The sequence below is a fragment of the Grammomys surdaster genome, unplaced genomic scaffold (genome assembly GCF_004785775.1).
Source record: "Grammomys surdaster isolate TR1022 unplaced genomic scaffold, NIH_TR_1.0 425, whole genome shotgun sequence".
NCBI classification, from domain to species: Eukaryota; Metazoa; Chordata; class Mammalia; order Rodentia; family Muridae; genus Grammomys; species Grammomys surdaster.
The window spans coordinates 568,484-587,946 of record NW_021604844.1 but is presented as its reverse complement, the minus strand read 5'-3'; the positions used below and the strand labels follow the sequence as shown (position 1 = coordinate 587,946).

The window sequence follows — 19,463 nt, the reverse complement described above, 5'->3', positions numbered from 1 at the left end:
TTATTCCCACTCTCATGGTAATCCATGCATGGTCTTTGTTGTTTTTGACATTTTTAATCTAATATATTTTTCTTGTTTGAGAATTTCACAATACATATGTATGTTTTATTGAAATAAAATACACCCATTTTCTTCCCTCCAATTTCTCTCCTGCTTTCCTTCTCAATTTTATGTGTTCTTGATTTTTGTCTTTAGCCCACTGAGTCAATTTAGTGCTACTACTGTTGAGTGACTATAGAAACACTTACTGGAGCATCTTTCAGGGCCTGCATCCCTTAAGAAAAATATTCTTCCTTCCCTAGCAAGCATCAATTGCCACTAGCTTCTCAGGGCGTGGGACCTCATGAGTTTACTCCCTCATTCATGCTGGAACTTTAACTGGCTTAATCTAGCACTCTAGTCCTGGGGAACCTATGCCCTCTTCTATGCTTGTTGTGCCCAGACACACATGAAGGCAAAACACTCATACACATAAAATAAATGAATATGAAAAGAAATAAGAGCTAGGTATGACAGCATGCTTTTGTACTTCAAAACCCAGGGATTTCGAGACAAGTGGTTCCATGATAGCCAACCTCGGCTATATAAAGATTTCAGGTCACTGAAAAACCCTGTCAGAATGGAGAACAGTGTCTCAAAGAATGATAGTGCGCATTCTTCTGTGGCATCTACACATGCCCACACATGTGCATGCACTTGCACAGAGAGGTGTATCTACATACATACAAATGCACACACTTATGGAAAGTGAGAGTGAGAGGTTTGCCAGGGGAGAGGCAAAGTACTACCTTTGAATATGTGTGGTTTTCAAACTTTATAGTTTTAGCTTTACTTCAATATTTTAAATTATATGTTCATCTCCCATTTAGATATGTTTAACATTAAGTTAGAAGTTGAGAATCCATTTATTGTTTTCACACAGATTTTATTTTTCCTCAGCAAAATTGTCATTGACTCACATTGACTCCTCTATTAATAGTTAATTGCATACTTGGAACTACTGTTCATTTCTTAATCAATTTTAGTTATAAATTGATTTGTCTTTATATGAATCCAAGGTCAATTTAGTGAAATACTCGACAAATATTTTGAAGGATTTGTTTGTATAAACAATTAATTAAAACCCTGTTTAGAATCCTATCAAGCTAGATGGAATATAGTAATTTATAGATGCAGACTTGTCATGATAAATAAAACATTTATTATATTATTATGACAACACTTCTATAACAAAGTACACAGAGCAGTTTGAATAATATAATTTTTTGTGCCACAATTCTGGAATGTGAAGTTAAAGATCACAGTGTCAAGATAGTTTATTTCTTTTCTGGCCTTGAAAATAGAATTTGTTCCTTGTTTTGCTTCTGGCTTTGATGCCTTGAAGGAAATCTTTGATTTCAGATGTATCAACTTGCTTTCCTTGTCTGCATAGTATGAATACTGTGTGAATATCTGTGTTAAATTCAATTCTCTGTCTATACAAGGTGTCCTGGTACATTGGAGGAGTGGTTCACTGTAGGTTGATTCAGTATTTCTTTTCTGTGACTTAAGTTAATATGCAATGACCCGTCTCTGAGAAAAATCACATTTAGGAGCATTAGGAATTAGAATCTATATGTATTTGCATTTTATGAGGGCTCAGTTCACTAATAACAATTCTTCAGCTAGGGTTCATCCATTTTTCTTGGCATTTGTTTGCAGTATGTATGTCACCTCAACAATGTCAACAACAAAGTATTCTTTGAAATTATATGATGACATATTATAGATACAAACATTTCCCTTTGATCCATATATGATTTTATTGAAACATGATACAGAGCCTTAGATGACAGAAAGATGGTGAGAGTGTCATGCCTAATCACTAGAGGTGGGAAGCAATGACTGAGACAGGGAGTTCAAGTCCAAGATAGTGGCTGTCACTATGTTCCTGGAGAGAGTTCTACCATCTCTACATTGATGCTGAACATACTAACAGAACTATCTTCAGTGATGAGCAGTAAAGACAAATAAAATAAGCAATATAATAATTTGAACACATTATGAAATACGGCTATGATTAAAAGTCTGTGTTATGGAGAATGTTTAAAAGCAATAGAAGCCAAAATGAAAATAACATCTAAGGCTGAGACATAATACAACCAAGGGAACATAAATGATTAAATGAGCCATAGATCTTAAATGTTGATTTGAACTTCTCTATGCTTGATCTTCAGTCTTTATGAGTGGTTAGAATTCATGACGTAAGTCAATTCTGAATCTCCACAAATTCTCATTACTTGTCTTGAAGTGTTTAAGTAGGGACACCATAGGATGCAGCTTTATCTGAAAGACTTGAATGTTAAGCTCTCAGGACATTATTGCTGGGAGAAGAGGTGAGACAAAAGGCTCCTATTTCTGAGTGCCTCTAAATTCCATCTGCAACTTTTGATTGTGAGGAGGTTGAGAACTACAGTTTATAGTCCTTAGACATTCTACCCTCAGTAATGTTTGCCATCATAATCTGATGCAAATGACCTCCTAGTTCAAAGACATGATATTCAGCTCAATAGTCTTCCCTATATATTTTCCTGGATCTTTTACCAGATCTAAACAGTGCATCCTTGTTCATAGCCCTTGCCTTGCATATATAGCTCTATCTACCTCCTGCCCATTATCCATTTGACAAAACAGTTTACTAGAAAGCATGCTACCAACCTCCAAGGGTGTTCTGAGAAATTATTTCCCTTAGCTTTGGTAGTAAAGAGGGTTGAACTACGTTAGTGCAGTGACCCAACAGGAAGCATGCTTTAAAAACACTTCAAGGTGATTAGTTCTGAAGGAAATTAACATTTAATTGTGGGTCAGAATTTTAAACACTTTTCCCTTGAACTTAAACCTTAGAATGGATTTTCTTTATAAAATAATTACTATTCTTCATTTTATAAAGAATCTGGCCTTCATTCTGAACTTCATTTTTTTCTCACAGATTCAATAACTATTAGCTGTGAGAGACCGAAGCAGTTCACTTAACATTCATTGTTAGTAGTCTAAAGAAGTTGAGATTTGGTAGTAATGTTGTCTGAAGGTTTGTAAACTGCTGTACATCTTAATCTAGTATCTCATGACTTGTTCTCAAGGACCATTTTCCATAGTCTTTGGCACCAACCTCTTTTGTAAGTTTTTGTTGATATTTTAGTTACTTTTCTCTCACACTAACATTCTGTTCTATCAATTAAGAATAGTTAAAAAATTTGTGTTGAAGTGTCATGTTAGTCTGTAAAATGAAACATTGTAATAAAACAAAATAAAACATGGTAATTTTAAAAGAATAAACTTAAAAACCTACAATGATGCATATCCCCCATGGCCGTTAATAACATTCCATTGTATTGGCCAAAGCTTTTCCTATAAATATATTCTTGATTTCTGAAAAACCTTCAAGACTTACAGGTAGTTTTGTGTTGTTGTTGTTATTGTTATATATTGACTAGTTTTCCACCTTTGTATAGTTGTGATGGTTAGTTAAGTGAGGACAGTTAAGGAACAGTTAAGTGTCACACAGCAGTCACCTGCTGCTTGTTTTATCTGTTTCCTATTTTAAGGCTTGTTTTTACCTTTGTCCTATTTATTGAAATAAATAATGAATTTCCATAAGCTTTTAGACATATTTAAATTTTGAAAAGTCTACTTCCATAAAGAAATTCCAAGATGTGGAAAATGTACAAATTGTTATTTGTCTAAGACATATTTTAATCTCTGTTCAAAATATATGTTAAATTATGTATCTATTAAGATTTAAGAATAATGTTTTCAATTTAATGATTTATGGACAATAGCATCCTTTTAAATAATTCAGTGATTACATGTAGGGAAAAGCTTCTTTATTTTTCTTATGATGATAGGAACAAGTTAAGTAAATATGTGTTATCCATTAAAGATCTCAAATCTCTCATTCTGGATAACTTGAAAGTAATTCCACTTCTTTTGGAGGACTGTGAAATACAATAATAGGTAAATAGGTGTTGATTTGCCAAAGTTGTTGAATATGTCCTTTGGTCAGCAACCTGGAGCTACTGTAATCCCTGGTTCAAGGGTTTTTTTCTCCTGAATCCTTGGACTACCCTGTCCCTGATCTGTTTGGTTCTAACTCCATAGATAATAGGGTTAAGCATGGGAGGAACCAGCAGATAGAAATTAGCAAACATGATGTGCACAACTCGAGGCACGTGGTGGCCAAAGCGGTGGGTGAGGAATGTGAAAAGGGCTGGGATATAGAAAGCCAAGATAACACAGACATGGGAAGCACATGTACCAAAAGCTTTGAGGCGAGCTTCACCTGAGGGTAACCTCAGCACAGCTCTCAGAATCATCACATAAGATACACTGATGACGATTATGTCAAAGCCAACCACAGAGAAAGCCACAAAGAGTCCATATGCACGATTGGTTCTGGTATCAGCACATACCAACTTGAGCACAGCCATGTGCTCACAGTAGGACTGGGGAATGACCTTGTTGGGGCAGAAGGGCATCCTGGAGATCATGAGGCAGAAGGGGCTCACCCACAGCAGCCCTCTCACCATCACAGCTGCCCCTAGTTTGATGACTACAGATGTGGTCAGGATGCTGGAATGTCGGAGTGGGAAGCAGATAGCCACATAGCGGTCCAAGGCCATGGCCATGAGCACCCCAGATTCCACAGAAGAAAAGGCATGTATGAAGAACACCTGGATGAGGCAGGCAAGATACTCAATCTTATGATCGTGAAGCCAGAGTATGGTCAGCATTTTAGGTTGTGTGGAGGAGGATAGGACCAGGTCAGTGATAGCCAGCATGGCCAGGAATAGGTACATGGGCTCATGCAGGCTGTGGTCAATTCGGATTATGTATAGGATGGTGATATTTCCAGTCAGTGCCACAATATACATAACACAGAATGGAAAGGCAATCCAAAATTGATAATTCTCCAATCCCGGTATTCCAAGCAAGATAAAGAACAGGGGATGGGAAGAGCTGTTACTTGAAGCCACCATGAGAGGATGGTTACTATGTTTCCAGGAGCGAAGATATCTATTTTCCTAGGTGGTGACAATGGGATGAATATTATTGATTACAAATAACTTAATTATTTCATTGGGCCTTTATATTAAAAGTTAACTGTGTTACTACAAGCCACTTTGCAATATAAAATGATGTAGCTCACAAATTTTATTCACATGTTGATCCAAAGAGATTTTGAACATATGAGATGCAAACGTAATTATGCTCTCACAACCAGTATCTTTCAGGATAGTAAATTACAATAATGGAAATATATCTTGACCAGTAATGCTACAGTCAGCCCCATTTTTTAATTATTTATAACAAACAAGGGATCATTGAATCTTGTCCATATGATCTCATCCCTCTGATGGAAGGCAATACTGCTTAAAGGACTTTATCTATTTACAGATAATCACTTAACATTAACCCTAAGTATAACCTAAAGAAGTTTTTTGAGTAGATCAGAATTAATTGAGTGTATACCTGTAACCAAACACACTACCTTCTCCATATGTATTCCCCTAGATGAACCCATCTCTGTTATCAAATCATATTTAGGAACTAACAAATACTTCAATTTCCCAGTCTAAATGCTGCCTATTGAGTTCCCCCCCCCCAGGATCACAGTTGTGCTTAATATTCTTCTAATTTTCCCTAGATTTATTGTGGTTTGACAGAAATGGGGCTCAGAATTTATAATGCATGCTGTAAGTTGGAAATTTTACTATCTTGCATAGTTTATAGCTACAGGTTTGCTTAAATCAAATCTTGCTTTAATATGTGGTGAGAATTCACACACATATCATCATTGAGCTCAGGGTTTGTACTTTATTTTCTTTTTTCAGGTCCCAACCTCTCACATCTTAAAAGTTTTATCCAGGCTTAGTCTTTACCAGTATCTGGATTCGATTTCACTATTAGCTCATTGGGATCTAGCCACCAAGTCTCCCAGCCATTCAGAGAACCTTCCTGGGATGAGAGCTTTCTTGTTCCTGTTGAAGACAGTGAAAGAGGTATTGGCTGTGAGTACAACTTTCCACTGTGCAGGGGCATCTCTAATCAACTGTGAAATGATTGTGCCTATTGTGAATGTGTATTACAAGTCATAACATGAATTATTTCTAACTTATTCAAACCCCTTCAGCATAACTTTACCATGAGGAAAAATGTCAGAATCATTAAATAATTTACTAAGTATCATATAGGAAATCTGTGTCATGGAAATGCCCTGTATAACCAGGACTTCCAGAAACACTTGCTATTGTTTTCATTAACAGTGAATTATTGGAATTCCCATCCTGGTTAAGTCAAGTAGAGACTGTTGCCTCACGGTAACAAAGGGCAGTATGAGAGGGATTTATCCAATTGTTTACTGAACTGGAAACATGTACGTTTCTGCCATGGCCCATGCTACTTCACTAAACTGAGTCTATGATCAAGCTCTAGCTTGTGTTATAGGCTTCTTGGAAATGTCATTTCTTCTTAACATCTGACTCTGTCTTGAGGTTTAATTCAGGAGTCACACATTTGTTCTGTACATTTCTGCCGTCTGGTAACTCCCTCCTCATCCACTTTCAGTTACCAATGAACAATTTCTTGGAAATTTTATCTGTCTCTTCTCTTTTGCTTACACATCACCCGCAGCAATAGACTGTCACAGAAAGGACATGCTTACTGCTTTATTTTGCTAGCTCAGAATCAGATTTTTCCCCATGGATATCTAGGAAAAACAAACTCAAACTAGGATTTGAGTGTAGAGTGGAAGTGTGGGTCATTGTTAAGTACCTCTATTTCTTTTCCAAGCTGTATCCTCTGCATATTATAGAATCCAGTGCCTTCACTATTGTGAATTTCTTTACCTGTTTTCATCACATAGACTTAAGAACCACAGACAAAAATCAAAGACATGCCGTGGATAGTAAACAGGGATTTGACCAATATCCAGCTGATTAAAGTCAGTGTGAGACTTTCAATATGGAAACATGGTTTACCAAGTTAATATTAATTTGAGGATCAAAGTATGCACTTTTAAGGCTTATATGAAAAGGAACAATATAATTCCCCATTAATGATACCCTTTCTTTATCTAAGATATTAAACATGTTCTTTTAGTTTTCAAATGTGCTGGAATTTTTCCCTTTATACGTGTACTGATAAAATCAAGTCATATACTTTGGGAGCATTACAACTATGATGATCACACTTGGGTCTTTATGACTCAGTTTCTATTAAAAAAATTCTCCATGTAAAATCTAAGATAAAATGTGTAGAATTTGGTTGGGGAAAATTAATTACAAGGGCTATGGCCTCAAGTTGAGTAAAGATTAGTTTTAATCAATGAGAATGCGTTTGAATCCAAGGTACCTGCTGCTTCTGTTGGATATCCTTTACACTACCTGTACTGGGAAATACTTGTGCTCATCAGCTAAAAATGCTGCTGAAGTTAGTTACGAGGTAATAGAAAAAAATTTGTACAAGATCTTGTTACCAAATAGCTTCAGGAAAACTGAACGTTGTTTTCTCACTTTAAAGCATCTAATTTACATTATAAGTTTTAATAACTGAGACTGTTAGGCCCATATGTAGCCTCCTTTCCGGAAGGCTGTGCTGAAATAGTCTTCCTACCTTTCTAGGTCTCACTGGAGGGTACAGTGGGAATCATTATTCTTTTTTTTTTCCATCACAGAGTGCTGTCCTTGTCCACAGACTTCTGGAGCTCAAGATCCCAGGGATGCCCAGTTCATAGCTTTGCCTTCTAGCTCCATGGTGGCTCTGTGAGTCCTGCTGCTCTGGAAGTGGCAGATGTGCCTGTGGCATAGAAACTCTCTTACCCTGAAGACTTCTGTTTTATTAACTAAGCTGAGCCTGACCTCTGGGATTCAGCTTTTGGCAGAGACCTTAAATTAGTGTCTATTTGAAGGAATCTACCTTGCTCTTTCTTCCTCTTAAGGGTCATTGTGTCAGTCTCATACTGGCTTCCTCTGAGACTGGGTTCTGAAGCTAGAGATTTCAGTTAACTCCTAATCTTCCTTTCTCCTCTAAGCAAGTGATTACAAAGGCTGAAGATTTGAATGCCTGTGAAAGAGGGGTGATCTAACTGCACGAGTGTGAGCAGTTGTATAATGCATTACTTAATTATCCTGAGGTTGTATACTTACAGTTATATGTGCAATTTGAAAGTTTGTTGGTATTTAATGTATTTTTATATGTTTATGTGAGGTTTATTAATAAATATGTACATAAGCAACTCAATTTAAATATGTATAAATCTTACGTGCAAGTATACAAGTGAGTATTTACTTTTGTGATACACAACTTGTGTGATAACATTATTTTTGACTTAATAGTTTTGGAATATACGTATTTTGTGAATGCATAGGCCTAGTTGATAGTGTGGTATGGGATGTTTGTGAAGATGAATGTGTGTGTGTGTGTGTGTGTGCGTGTGTGTACTGTGCATGGCAGCAATATCTCAGTGTTTCAGTGTACACTGTGTTAGCTGTGATTCCAAGGTCTCTCTCAAATAAGGGGCTGATGATCCAGACAAGAAAAAGAATTTCGGGAGAGATTCTGCCAGTCATTTCCAAGCCTTTCTAAGGCTGCAAAGTCCTCCTCACTCAACATGGACATCCAAACCTGTGCAAGGTCCCTTTCTCCTGAGCCTTACTAGCATCTTGCTGAATATGTGTGTGTGTGTGTGTGTGTGTATATATATATATATAATAAATATAGAATATATTTATAATTTATAATATAAAATATAAAATTTAAAATTATATATGCATATAATTTTATTTTATTGTTCTTTTCTCATAAAATATATCCCAAATACAGTTTTTCTTCCCTCCTCTTTTCCCAGTCTCCCTTCTTCTGTCTCCCTTTCCCACAGATGCACCCCTCTCTGTTTCCCTTCAGAAAAGAATGGTCCTCTCAGGGATATCAACCAAACATAGTATAACCTGTTATAGTAAGACAAGGCACAAACCTTCATATTAGAGCTAAGGAAGGCAACCCAGTAGGAGGAAAAATGTCCCAAGGGCAGGCAGAAAAGTCAGAGATACCCCCCAAACCATTGTTAGGAGTCCTGTAAAAATGCTCAAGCTAAACAACTACAACATGTTTGGAGAGAACCTAGCACAGAGCTGCCTAGGTTCTGTAATTACCATTTCAGTCTCTGTGAGCCCCTATAAGCCCTGCTTAGTTGATTCTGTAGGTCATATTTTTTTCTGGTGTTTTCCATCTCTCTGGCTTCTACATACAATTCTTCTTTTCCTTCTTCCTCAGGGTTCTCCAAGATCCTAGGGATGGGACCGGTGGAAATCTCTAGTTTGGGCTCTCTTTGTGCCTATGTTTGCTTGCTGGTCTTTGCATCTGCTCTCATCAGCTATAGGAAGGAATCTCGCTGTTGATGAATGGGTTAGACAGTGGTCTTTGAGTATAGTAGATTATCATTAGGAATTGTTTTATTGATTTTTTCCTTCTATCCTGGATCTCTGGGCTGTCTAGACTCTTGTTCTTGGTCATCCAGACAGTGTCAGGCATGGGCTCTCTTTTGTGGGATTGACCTCAAACTAGACCAGTCATTGGTTGACTATGCCTACTCGTTCTGTGCCTCCATTGTTCATATACATCTTGGAGGTAGGATCTTTCTTATTGGTGTCAGGAAATCTGTAATTTACTAGGAAGACTAGATATATATAAAATTATCATGCTTTAAATATGCTTACTTATTCCTTAGGAGCTTTATACATCATACTTTGACCACATTCATCTGTCTTCTCATCCCTTCTCCCCCAGAGTCTTTCCCACTTCCATATTCACATTCTCTCATGTTTGCTCTCTTAAAAACAACAACAAAAAAGCAAACTAAAACACAGACTCAAGATTTGTAAGTATACAAATTTTAAGTACTTATCATCACATATAAGTTAACTGTACTTAAGGATTTTGGGTAATGCCAAGAATTAGTAAAACGCTGAATCATCTTAGAACCTATATTAAATGTGGTCCCAGAGCAGCAGTACCATCAAAACTCAGAATTCATGCTATAGTCTAGAGCCAGTGAATCCAAATGTTCTCTCAAAGAAGATACATTTTGTGGCACTAAGATACATCAAATATTTGATTAGTTTTATGAACCGATGCTCACATTTATTAGTGAGATACTGAAGAAAGCTGTGAGCAGATAAGTGAAACAAAAGCATCCCAGAAAGCTATGAACAAAAGTAAAGAAATTTGGTATAGCTATGGATAATTGAATCAGTATAAAAGGAAAGAATTAGTTTTATTTTGATGTCCCAGTGACATCTTCCAATGATCTTGTGATACAGGATGGTGTGTCCTCCTTTTCTCTAACCACAACATATTTTCTGTGTTTAAATGTCTAGCTTCACCTCAGTTATAATTTATTTGCTTTTAAAATATGGAATAAGCTAAGTAACATCAAATATGAAAAGCATAGTTATAAGGTTATATGTCAATTGATATGTCTTCTCCAAGGAAAGGTTATGCTGTATTTGACTAAATGGGAAATGAGGAAGAAGGGAACCACACAAGTATTTGAGCATGCTAGACTCTGCATAGGAGTAAGTTGAACATGAATTTAAAGGAAGAAAAAGTGATGTTTGGTATCAGTGGTCATCAGGGAAATACAAATCAGACCCATCTTCCTACAAGTGAACATTGATGGATGTGTGCAGAAAGAGTCCTTTACACTGGGAAGTGGTGTATATATTAATCATATGGAAAGTGCTGTGGAGGATGTCCCAAAGACTAAACATAGATCTGTCATAAGTCACAACTATACACAATGCTATGTATTCAAAGTAAATGACATCACTACAGTACAGAGTCTTGAATTCTTATATTTATGGCAGGACTATTTCTAACAAACATATAAAACATGGAATTAACTGAGGTGTCTATCCACAGACAAATGAGTGAAGAAAATATGGTCTACACGAATAATGTAATATTATAAGGTCACAAAGAGTCATTTCCTATCATTGGCATTGAAATGGATGAACTGCACTTTTTATTGAGTGAAATAAGAGACACAGAAAGACAAATATTCCAGTTTCTTCTCATACATAGACATCAAAAGAAGCCATGTTGGCTATAGGATACTGGTTACAAGAGAGTGGGAAACATGGAGGGTAGGGGTGGATAAATGAAAGGTAGAGTGTTAGATAACAGGTAATAAAATACAATTAGATATAAGATTAGATTTTGGCATTCCGCACTACAGAACAATGGCTATAATGCATAATAATTTTTCATGCATTATTTGAAAATTTATAATAGAGAAGATTAAAGGTTCTAAACAGAGAGTATACAGGAAAAAATACAGATTACCTTCCTTGATCAGTATAAGCTATAGGCATATTAAAATATCACACCAAGCAATACTATCATGCATATTAATACATGCTGATATTTGACAACTATTATAAAATTAATTAGATAATTAAGAGGAAGATGTTAACATATAATTTCAGGCTACTGTGTGATCTCCTGGGAATTTCTAGTTGATTTTTGCTGTAGATTCCTAAGAGCCTTGGCAGCAATGAAAATTACATGGCAGGTTTCTTATAAAGGGTCAAGACCATGAGTCACCTAACACATATTTGGCTTGGCAGCAAGTGGAGCAGGTACCTCCCCTTGTATTGAAAGCCAGGTAAGATGCAAGGACCAAGCATATGAGACAGAGGTTGTTGAGATCTTAGGTAAAATGCACTGGTAGAGCACTGGTGCTTAGAGACAAAAGATGACAAAGTAGAGGCAAAGAACAGAAGCAAGTGACAGAAACCAGACTGTGCTAATTAAATGGCAAATTTGTTTGAAATTTACAAGCAAATGTTTGTTTCCAGAAAGAAATGTCAAAGCCAGTTATGCTTTATGTCTGGGATATAATTTCTATAGCTCACAGAGACTCCAAATGTGATAACATATGCTTCATTTATTTCTTGCATGGCATTTAGATTGGGCTGAATCTAAACCCCTGTGTTTCTTAGGAAATAAGCTTCTAGATATACTTTTTATAAGGTCCTCATCACATGATTTTTTCTAGCTCTCATCATATTTAGAAACACATCAAAATAAGTTTTTTTAAAATTTGGCCATCATAGAAATAACTGGAAATAGACATATCAGATACATTTTGAAGCCCTGGTTTTAAATCTGGTGAGATCTTATGAAGAAATGAGTAGCCAAGATCCTTAAGTAGATGGCAAGTTGACAGTGTGTGTGTGTGTGCACTCATGCATGCATGTTATGTGCATTTTCAGACAAGATTTCATAATGTGGGTGGGTGTGTAACTTATAATCATTCTCCTCAGCATCTTGAGGAAGTTCTGACATTCCAAGTATATACCACATACCTCAGCACCAGGAACTGTGTTTTTGTCTATTGCTATGAACCACTCTAAGTTTCAATGTCCACATTTCCAGACACTGAAATGTACATTTAATATTGTTGATTCCTATTTTTAATACTGTGATGTTCAAATAAATTTTCAAAGAACACTGTAGCACTCTATCTGGGCAGCATTAGGAAGGTACCTTTTCTGCTGAGAGCTAGGCTGTCTATAGATGGATAGACACCATTCCTAAATCTTAGGATTTATTTGATATGGCAGAGGTGCATGCTTCCAATTAGGCACAAATTCGAAGCCTACTGTGTGCATTGCTTTCCAATATCCCCTTACTGCTAGAGTGTGAGAAAGGAAGCAAGGCCATTGTTCTCACTGGATTATATGATGCTATGGAGAACTTGAATGTAACTAAGTTGTGAGTACTCACAGGGTGTTAAAACACAAGGTATAAAAGCTACAGAACATGGAGACCTCCCACCCTTGATTTAGGGTAAAGCCAATGAAACCTATAGGTCTCCTAGAGTCATAACATTGTTACATCAAGTATCCCCAGTGTAGTATTATGCTTTCTTGTGGAAGCTCATTTATATAAATAAATATAATGCATTCTAGATGGATAAGGGTAAAAATACTTCAGAGATTATATAATCTAAGGATGAATCTAAGGAAGAGTTATGTTTCTGTAAGTTTGAGGAAGAGTTTATACTTGAAAATATTATCGACCTCATGTGAGCTAGAGTACACCTTTGTAGTTGCATGATGAATGTAGTTCAAAAAAAGCAAAACCAAAAACAATGTTTGTCAATGGCAATTCATCTCTTCAGTTATATGAGTCAACTTGGGAGTTTAGCAAGTGTGACCTTAGAAATAAAGCTAAGCCCATTGTGAGGTGAAGGAACAAGGCATGCATAGCACAGTTTTTCCTTTGTGTGAATCCTATAATCCCAAGGACAGACAGACAGACAGCTTGCCTGATTCTTTTGGTGTAAAATTTAAAATTCTTCTTTTTTTCTTCTTGAGATCATACTGTAATTACAACAATTCTCCCTTCTCTTTTCTCCCTCCAATCTTTCCCAAATATCTCTTTCAGGTACCAGGGATGCCAGAGTTTAAGTCAGTTTAAAATACTGTAGACAAGAGCCTACACTCAACACTAACATGCTGAGTAGATTTTTTTCATACCCCTATTTTCAAATATCTAACAAAGTTTACATAAGTGGAAGAAAAACTTACTTTGGTTTATGGCACAATTGGTGATGCATCATCATTTGGCTCTGTTTCTGGGCCTATTGTGAAGCAAATTATCATGGTAGTGGGAATGCATGGTGGAAGATCTTATTGATGAACAAGAAGCTGAGAAAATATGGAAACACAGGAAGATGACAGAACAATAGTTCTAGGACTATATCTTCTGTAACATATTTCCTCCATCTAGATTCTACTGTGTACCTTTTGCTACCGCCAAATAACACAACCATATTATGAATACATCCAGAGATTAATCCATCAATTTTGTGAGAGTTTTCATTAAGTGTCTTTGGAGATAAACTCACAGATACATTCAGAAGTGTGCTGAGTTCCCCAGGCAGAGATGCAGAATTCAATAGCACTAGGAAAAGTATCTAAAATTAGGTAGAAAAAAACCAGAGTTGTGAGCATTCTGAGGAAGGTCACTTACAATTTCCTGGAAATTGTAAGTGCTGTCAGTACACACAAGTGGCAGCTGTAGTACATTGAACCTGTTAACAGCATTAATCACATTGTCATAATTTGAGACAATCAGATAAAATGGACAGCCAACACTGAATAGATATTAGACTCTCCTAAGCAAGTTTTTTACTACTGTTCTGCATGTGGAATATCCATACATTCTACTAACCTTCCTAATTCAAGTTATCTTGAAAGTCTTCAAAAAAGTCATTAGTGATAAAAGGTGCCTTCCTTTCCCTTCATTTCTTCTTCACAGACCTCGATTTCTAATCTTTACCAGCTAACTCTTGTATGGATCCAAGCTTCTATTTCTTTTGTCTCATGTAAGATGCTCAGAGTCCCCGTGAAGGAACATATACTAATGCATGCCATTTCTGCTACAGCTTCCTGATAGTTATAGCTAGTGTCAGAGGTGTCCTTCCTCTATTGCAGCTTGAAGGGCTGTCCTTGCATGATGACAACTGTAAAGCTCTGGCAGATGGTTTTGAGTCTTGAGTTTTCTTTGAAGTTGTGAGGCTATGGATCTGGAAGATGCTCTGTAAGAACCTTAAGAGTGTAAGCGTATAGCACATAGCATCTTTATGTTCATGATTCAGGTGGATAATTGTAAAGATTTGCATATTTGGTCCATGTGATTTTCATTTTGTTCATTTGAAAGAAAGAAAAAAAAAGAATCTCACTCTTAAATATAAAATTCCCTTTGGATCAATTTCCATCCTCACTGTGTTAATTTACAGTATTATACCTGTGAGTATATATTGTTTCAATGCAAACTTTTATATCCTAAGGGTCATCAAATATTTCTACAAAAGGTCAGAATTTAATTGATTTATAATTTCTAGGTAAATATAATCTTATGAATTCTGTCCCAATTCTTTACTTCTTGCTTCCCTTTCTTTCTTTATGAATATCAAAGGTTCCTAATGTGTACAACAGTCAAAGAGCTGAGTTTGTTTTCAAACCTTTCGGGTAGACCCCTTAACAGTCATATGACCTGTTCCATAATGACAATGTATGATGAATGCATTGAACGATATTGTCAATAGCAACAGATCTCCTCAGTTGTCTGAGTCTTTTCTGACTCTCTGTTCACATAAAACTGTGGTCTGTGTGAACACATGAACACTTCAGGGAGCTCCTCCATGCTGCAAACTCTTATATTTAATTTACTTAATCTGTATCTTAAACCATGTATTTTGAGATGCTAGGAAGATGGTTCTGTCACTAATGTGCTTTCTGTGAAAATGGGAGGATCTAGATTCAGTTTTCTAGTCGGTATGTATAAAAAGCTGGGCATAGAGGCATGTGTCTAGAATCTCAGGACTGAGGAGGAAAAAAGAAAAGATTTCTGAGGTTCACTTGTCAGCTAGTCTAGCTGAAGTGGAGAACTCCAGATACAGTGAGAAATTTTATCTGAAAAAGTAAGGTGAAAGAGATAATGGAATACATCTGATGTTGACTTCTGGTCTCTATACGGATGCACAGATGTATGGAAACCTACCCCTCCCCCCTTACACATGCACGCACGCACACATGCATGCACGCATGCACATGTAAATGCATTTGCATACAGAAAGATGTAGGGCTTTTGTGTATATATATATATATATTTTTTCAAATAATGCAAAAGTCTTAAATAAATACTATGAAGAAACTGTCTAAATCCATTCCATTTTTTTTTTTTTTGGTTTTTTGAGACAGGGTTTCTCTGTGTAGTCCTGACTATACTGGAACTCACTCTGTAGACCAGGCTGGCCTCAAATTGAGAAATCTGCCTGCCTCTGCCTCCCAAGTGCTGGGATTAAAGGTGTGCGCCACCACCGCCTGCATCATTCCATATTTTTAAAAAGTGAGATATATATATATATATATATATATATATATATATATATATATATGTATATATATATATCCATATACCATGGGAGAGGTTCATTGGGGAGAAAGAGAAAGAAAAAAGGATGAAGGAGTGACAAAGGAAGAGGAGGAGTAGAAGGAGAAAAGAGCAAAGTTACATATTTTTATCTCCTAATTTGATTATAATAACTCATGCTTTGTTATAATTACAACTAAAAGATAATATTTTTGATTGTTGATGGCAGTGTAGGTCCTACAGCAGCTGGCCAAGACATATATTTGTGATGATTCTCAATACCTCTGAGGTTGAAATCTCTTCATTCCTACTGATTGGGATCCCAGGCCTTGAGCACATGCACATTTGGGTGTCCATCCCTATCTGCCTCATGTACCTTACAGCTATCCTGGGAAACTGCACCATCCTCTGTGTCATCAGAACAGAGCCTTCTCTGCATGAGCCCATGTACTATTTTCTATCCATGCTGGCCTTCTCTGATCTGGGCCTGTCTTTCTCCTCCATCCCCACTATGTTAAGAATATTCTTGTTCAATGCCATGGGGATTTCTGCTGATGCCTGCATTGCCCAGGAATTCTTCATCCATGGATTCACAGACATGGAATCTTCAGTGCTCCTCATTATGTCCTTTGATCGCTTTGTTGCCATCCGGCACCCCCTGAGATATAGTGCCATCCTCACAAGCTCCAGGGTTGTGCAAATTGGGCTAGCATTTGCTGTTAAAAGCATTCTCCTGGTGCTTCCCCTTCCATTTACTTTAAAGAGACTCAGATACTGCAATAAACAACTTTTGTCACATTCCTATTGTCTCCATCAGGATGTCATGAAGCTAGCCTGCTCTGACAACAGGGTTAACTTTTACTATGGGCTTTTTGTTGCACTCTGCATGATGTCAGACAGTGTGTTCATTGCTGTGTCCTATGTGTTCATCTTGAAGACAGTGTTGGGTATCGCATCTCATGGGGAGAGGCTCAAAGCACTCAATACTTGTGTATCCCATATCTGTGCTGTGCTCATATTCTATGTCCCTATCATTACTTTAGCTACCATGCATCGCTTTGCAAAGCATAAATCTCCATTAGCTATGATTCTGATAGCAGATGCTTTCTTGCTGGTACCACCCTTGATGAATCCCATTGTGTATTGTGTTAAAACTAGGCAGATTAGAGTAAAAGTTTTAGAAAAACTGGGTCTGCATTCTAAGTAATGGGAATGATGTTCTTAGAAGTTTCATTTTCTGTACAATAAGCTGCTTTGGAGAGACGACAGTGTTTCATCCTCAAAGGAGATTGGACACATTTATTGCATAGTCCTATATTCGGTTTCAGTTAATTAGTGCTGTCACTTTTCTGTTTTGAGTGAGGGAGAGACTTCATATTTTACAAAACCTCAATGAGTCCTTTCGTTGTTATTTGGATGGCTGAAGACATCTATCCTTGGGGACAAAATTGAAGAATAAGAATTTGCACAATCTTATAAAGAAAATCTACGAGATGTATCCGGGAGAAGCCTGAAAGACACTGGAACTGTTTAACACCTTTGTATTTGTCTCTTATTTTGATCCCTTCTATGTTGCATTAAACACTTTACTTCACGTTTGAGTTTCTCTTAGTCTGTTCTTTGCTGTTCAGTGTTGTAATACAGGTGTCACCCTGAGAGTTACTGACATTACCGACACTATGACACTGTGACATTGCAGAATCACAACTGCTGCAAGTTTGTTAGTCAGTACACGTATTACTGACATCCCAGGTAATTTACATTCCAATTACCAATTGAGCAATATTTTCTAGGTTGATGTGAAAGAGGAAACTGTACAAACCATCATTTGTTCATCCTGATTTATGGTGAAATCAACTTTAGAGGGAAAAATTATAAAAGGGCCTTGGCATTTGTTAGCATCATGGTAAAAGTTAGGGGACAGAGAACTGTATCTCAGGGGTTGGAGGATACTTTACAACTCTAAGTTACACATATATATGTTTCTTACACCAAATGTTTGATGAATTCCCACACAGAAAAGAGCTGTAGATCATTCACTTTTAAATGTTTCAGTAATATAACTTTTTATAATATATGCTTGGTGGATGTGTATCAATTTGCACTGAAATTTGAAAGTAAATGAAGGAATGTTGGTAAAAAGAAAAGGTACCACAAAGGGTTATAAAATCAAGAAGCCTCTCTAGTTTGATTTCTTTTGCTGTGATATAACATCCTGACCAGAGTAACTTGGGAAAAGTAAGTATTTATTCAGTTTATTCTTCCAAGTCACAATCTATCTCTGAGGGAGGTAAGATCAGGAACACAAGGCAAGAGCCTGAAGCAGAAGCAATGGAAGGGTGGTGCTTTCTGGTGTGCTCAGTGGCTTGAGCTCAGCTATCTATCTCATACAGTCCAGACTGCCTACTGTGAGCTGGGTCATCTCACATCAGTCATCAATCAAGACAATCTCTCACAGACATGACCACAGGCAATCTGATCATGACAGCTCTCCATCTGAAGTTTCTTCTTCCTTGGTGAATCCAAATTCTTTAAACTTGATATTAAAAACTAACCAAAACAAAACAAATATCAAATCATGAAGTTTCTGTGATGAGAAAAATCTTGAATCAGATTAGCAAAGTGTATTTGGTAGATAATGAAACTCAGGGCCAATGATCCTCTCGCACTGCTGAAGTAAGCCGGTGTAGTCATTATCTTGACTCTGTAAAGGCTCTCTCCTCTCTACACATCAGTAGAAGAAACGAATACTGCAGGAATATAGGGAATTTTGTGGGACAGATTGATTAATTCATTGAATCTATTCCATTATAAAGAAAACCAAAATGATGAAATTTTTGTGAATATGGATGAAACTGGAAAAAGTTATGAAGGAGTTAACCCAACCCATAACCCAAAGGACAAATTACACATGTTCTTTTCTCTATGTGGATGCTGGCACCGACTGATTCTTTTGGTTGTTTAACTTGAAATATCCATGGAGTCTGGAAGATGAAGGTGACATTGATGAGATATTTTTTGGGAAGAAGCTGGTAGAAGATAGGTGGAATGAAAGTAGAGTGGGAAGATATTGTAAGGGAAATATTATGATAGGGCAAGGTATGGGAGACCGAGGAGATGAGGAGTGAGTATAGGAATGTTAACCAAGGAGAAGGCTGTATGAAAAAGCCATATGGAAACCTACTATCTTGGAATTTAATTAAAACATATAAACATATAAAAGATACATTGAAGGGAATGTCATTGCATGGGTAGATACTGATGCTCCTAGAAGCAATGGTTACTACAGAAAATCTTCAGTGCCATATAGGGAATGGAGTTCTGTAGAAGTTATTGGACAGGAAGATCCCATAGGCCCCCAAACAATATAAGATCTTGCCAGTGCTTTTTTGCCCATCAAAACTAGATTATAAGACCCTATTGTTGAAGATGTATCATTCCTGGGTTGCAAGATATAACCCTATTGTTGAAGATGTAACATT

The 19,463-nt window shown here is 36.8% G+C and overlaps 2 protein-coding genes across 2 annotated transcripts; one reads left to right on the top strand and one right to left on the bottom strand.

The window, feature by feature from the left end:
* Positions 1-4,050: 4,050 nt before the first annotated feature.
* Positions 4,051-5,021, bottom strand: LOC114632795 (olfactory receptor 52R1-like). Its single transcript, XM_028781404.1, has one exon. The coding sequence runs from the start codon at positions 5,013-5,015 to the stop codon at positions 4,053-4,055; it is 963 nt and encodes a 320-aa protein (XP_028637237.1). The 5' UTR covers positions 5,016-5,021; the 3' UTR covers positions 4,051-4,052.
* An 11,207-nt stretch (positions 5,022-16,228) lies between these two features.
* LOC114632809 (olfactory receptor 51A7-like) lies at positions 16,229-17,261 on the top strand. Its single transcript, XM_028781415.1, has one exon. The coding sequence runs from the start codon at positions 16,250-16,252 to the stop codon at positions 17,186-17,188; it is 939 nt and encodes a 312-aa protein (XP_028637248.1). The 5' UTR covers positions 16,229-16,249; the 3' UTR covers positions 17,189-17,261.
* Positions 17,262-19,463: the final 2,202 nt, after the last annotated feature.

Bases quoted from the DNA above. Each gene is read 5' to 3' on its own strand.
- LOC114632795 (XM_028781404.1), bottom strand. From the start codon at position 5,015: ATGGTGGCTTCAAGTAACAGCTCTTCCCATCCCCTGTTCTTTATCTTG.
- LOC114632809 (XM_028781415.1), top strand. From the start codon at position 16,250: ATGATTCTCAATACCTCTGAGGTTGAAATCTCTTCATTCCTACTGATT.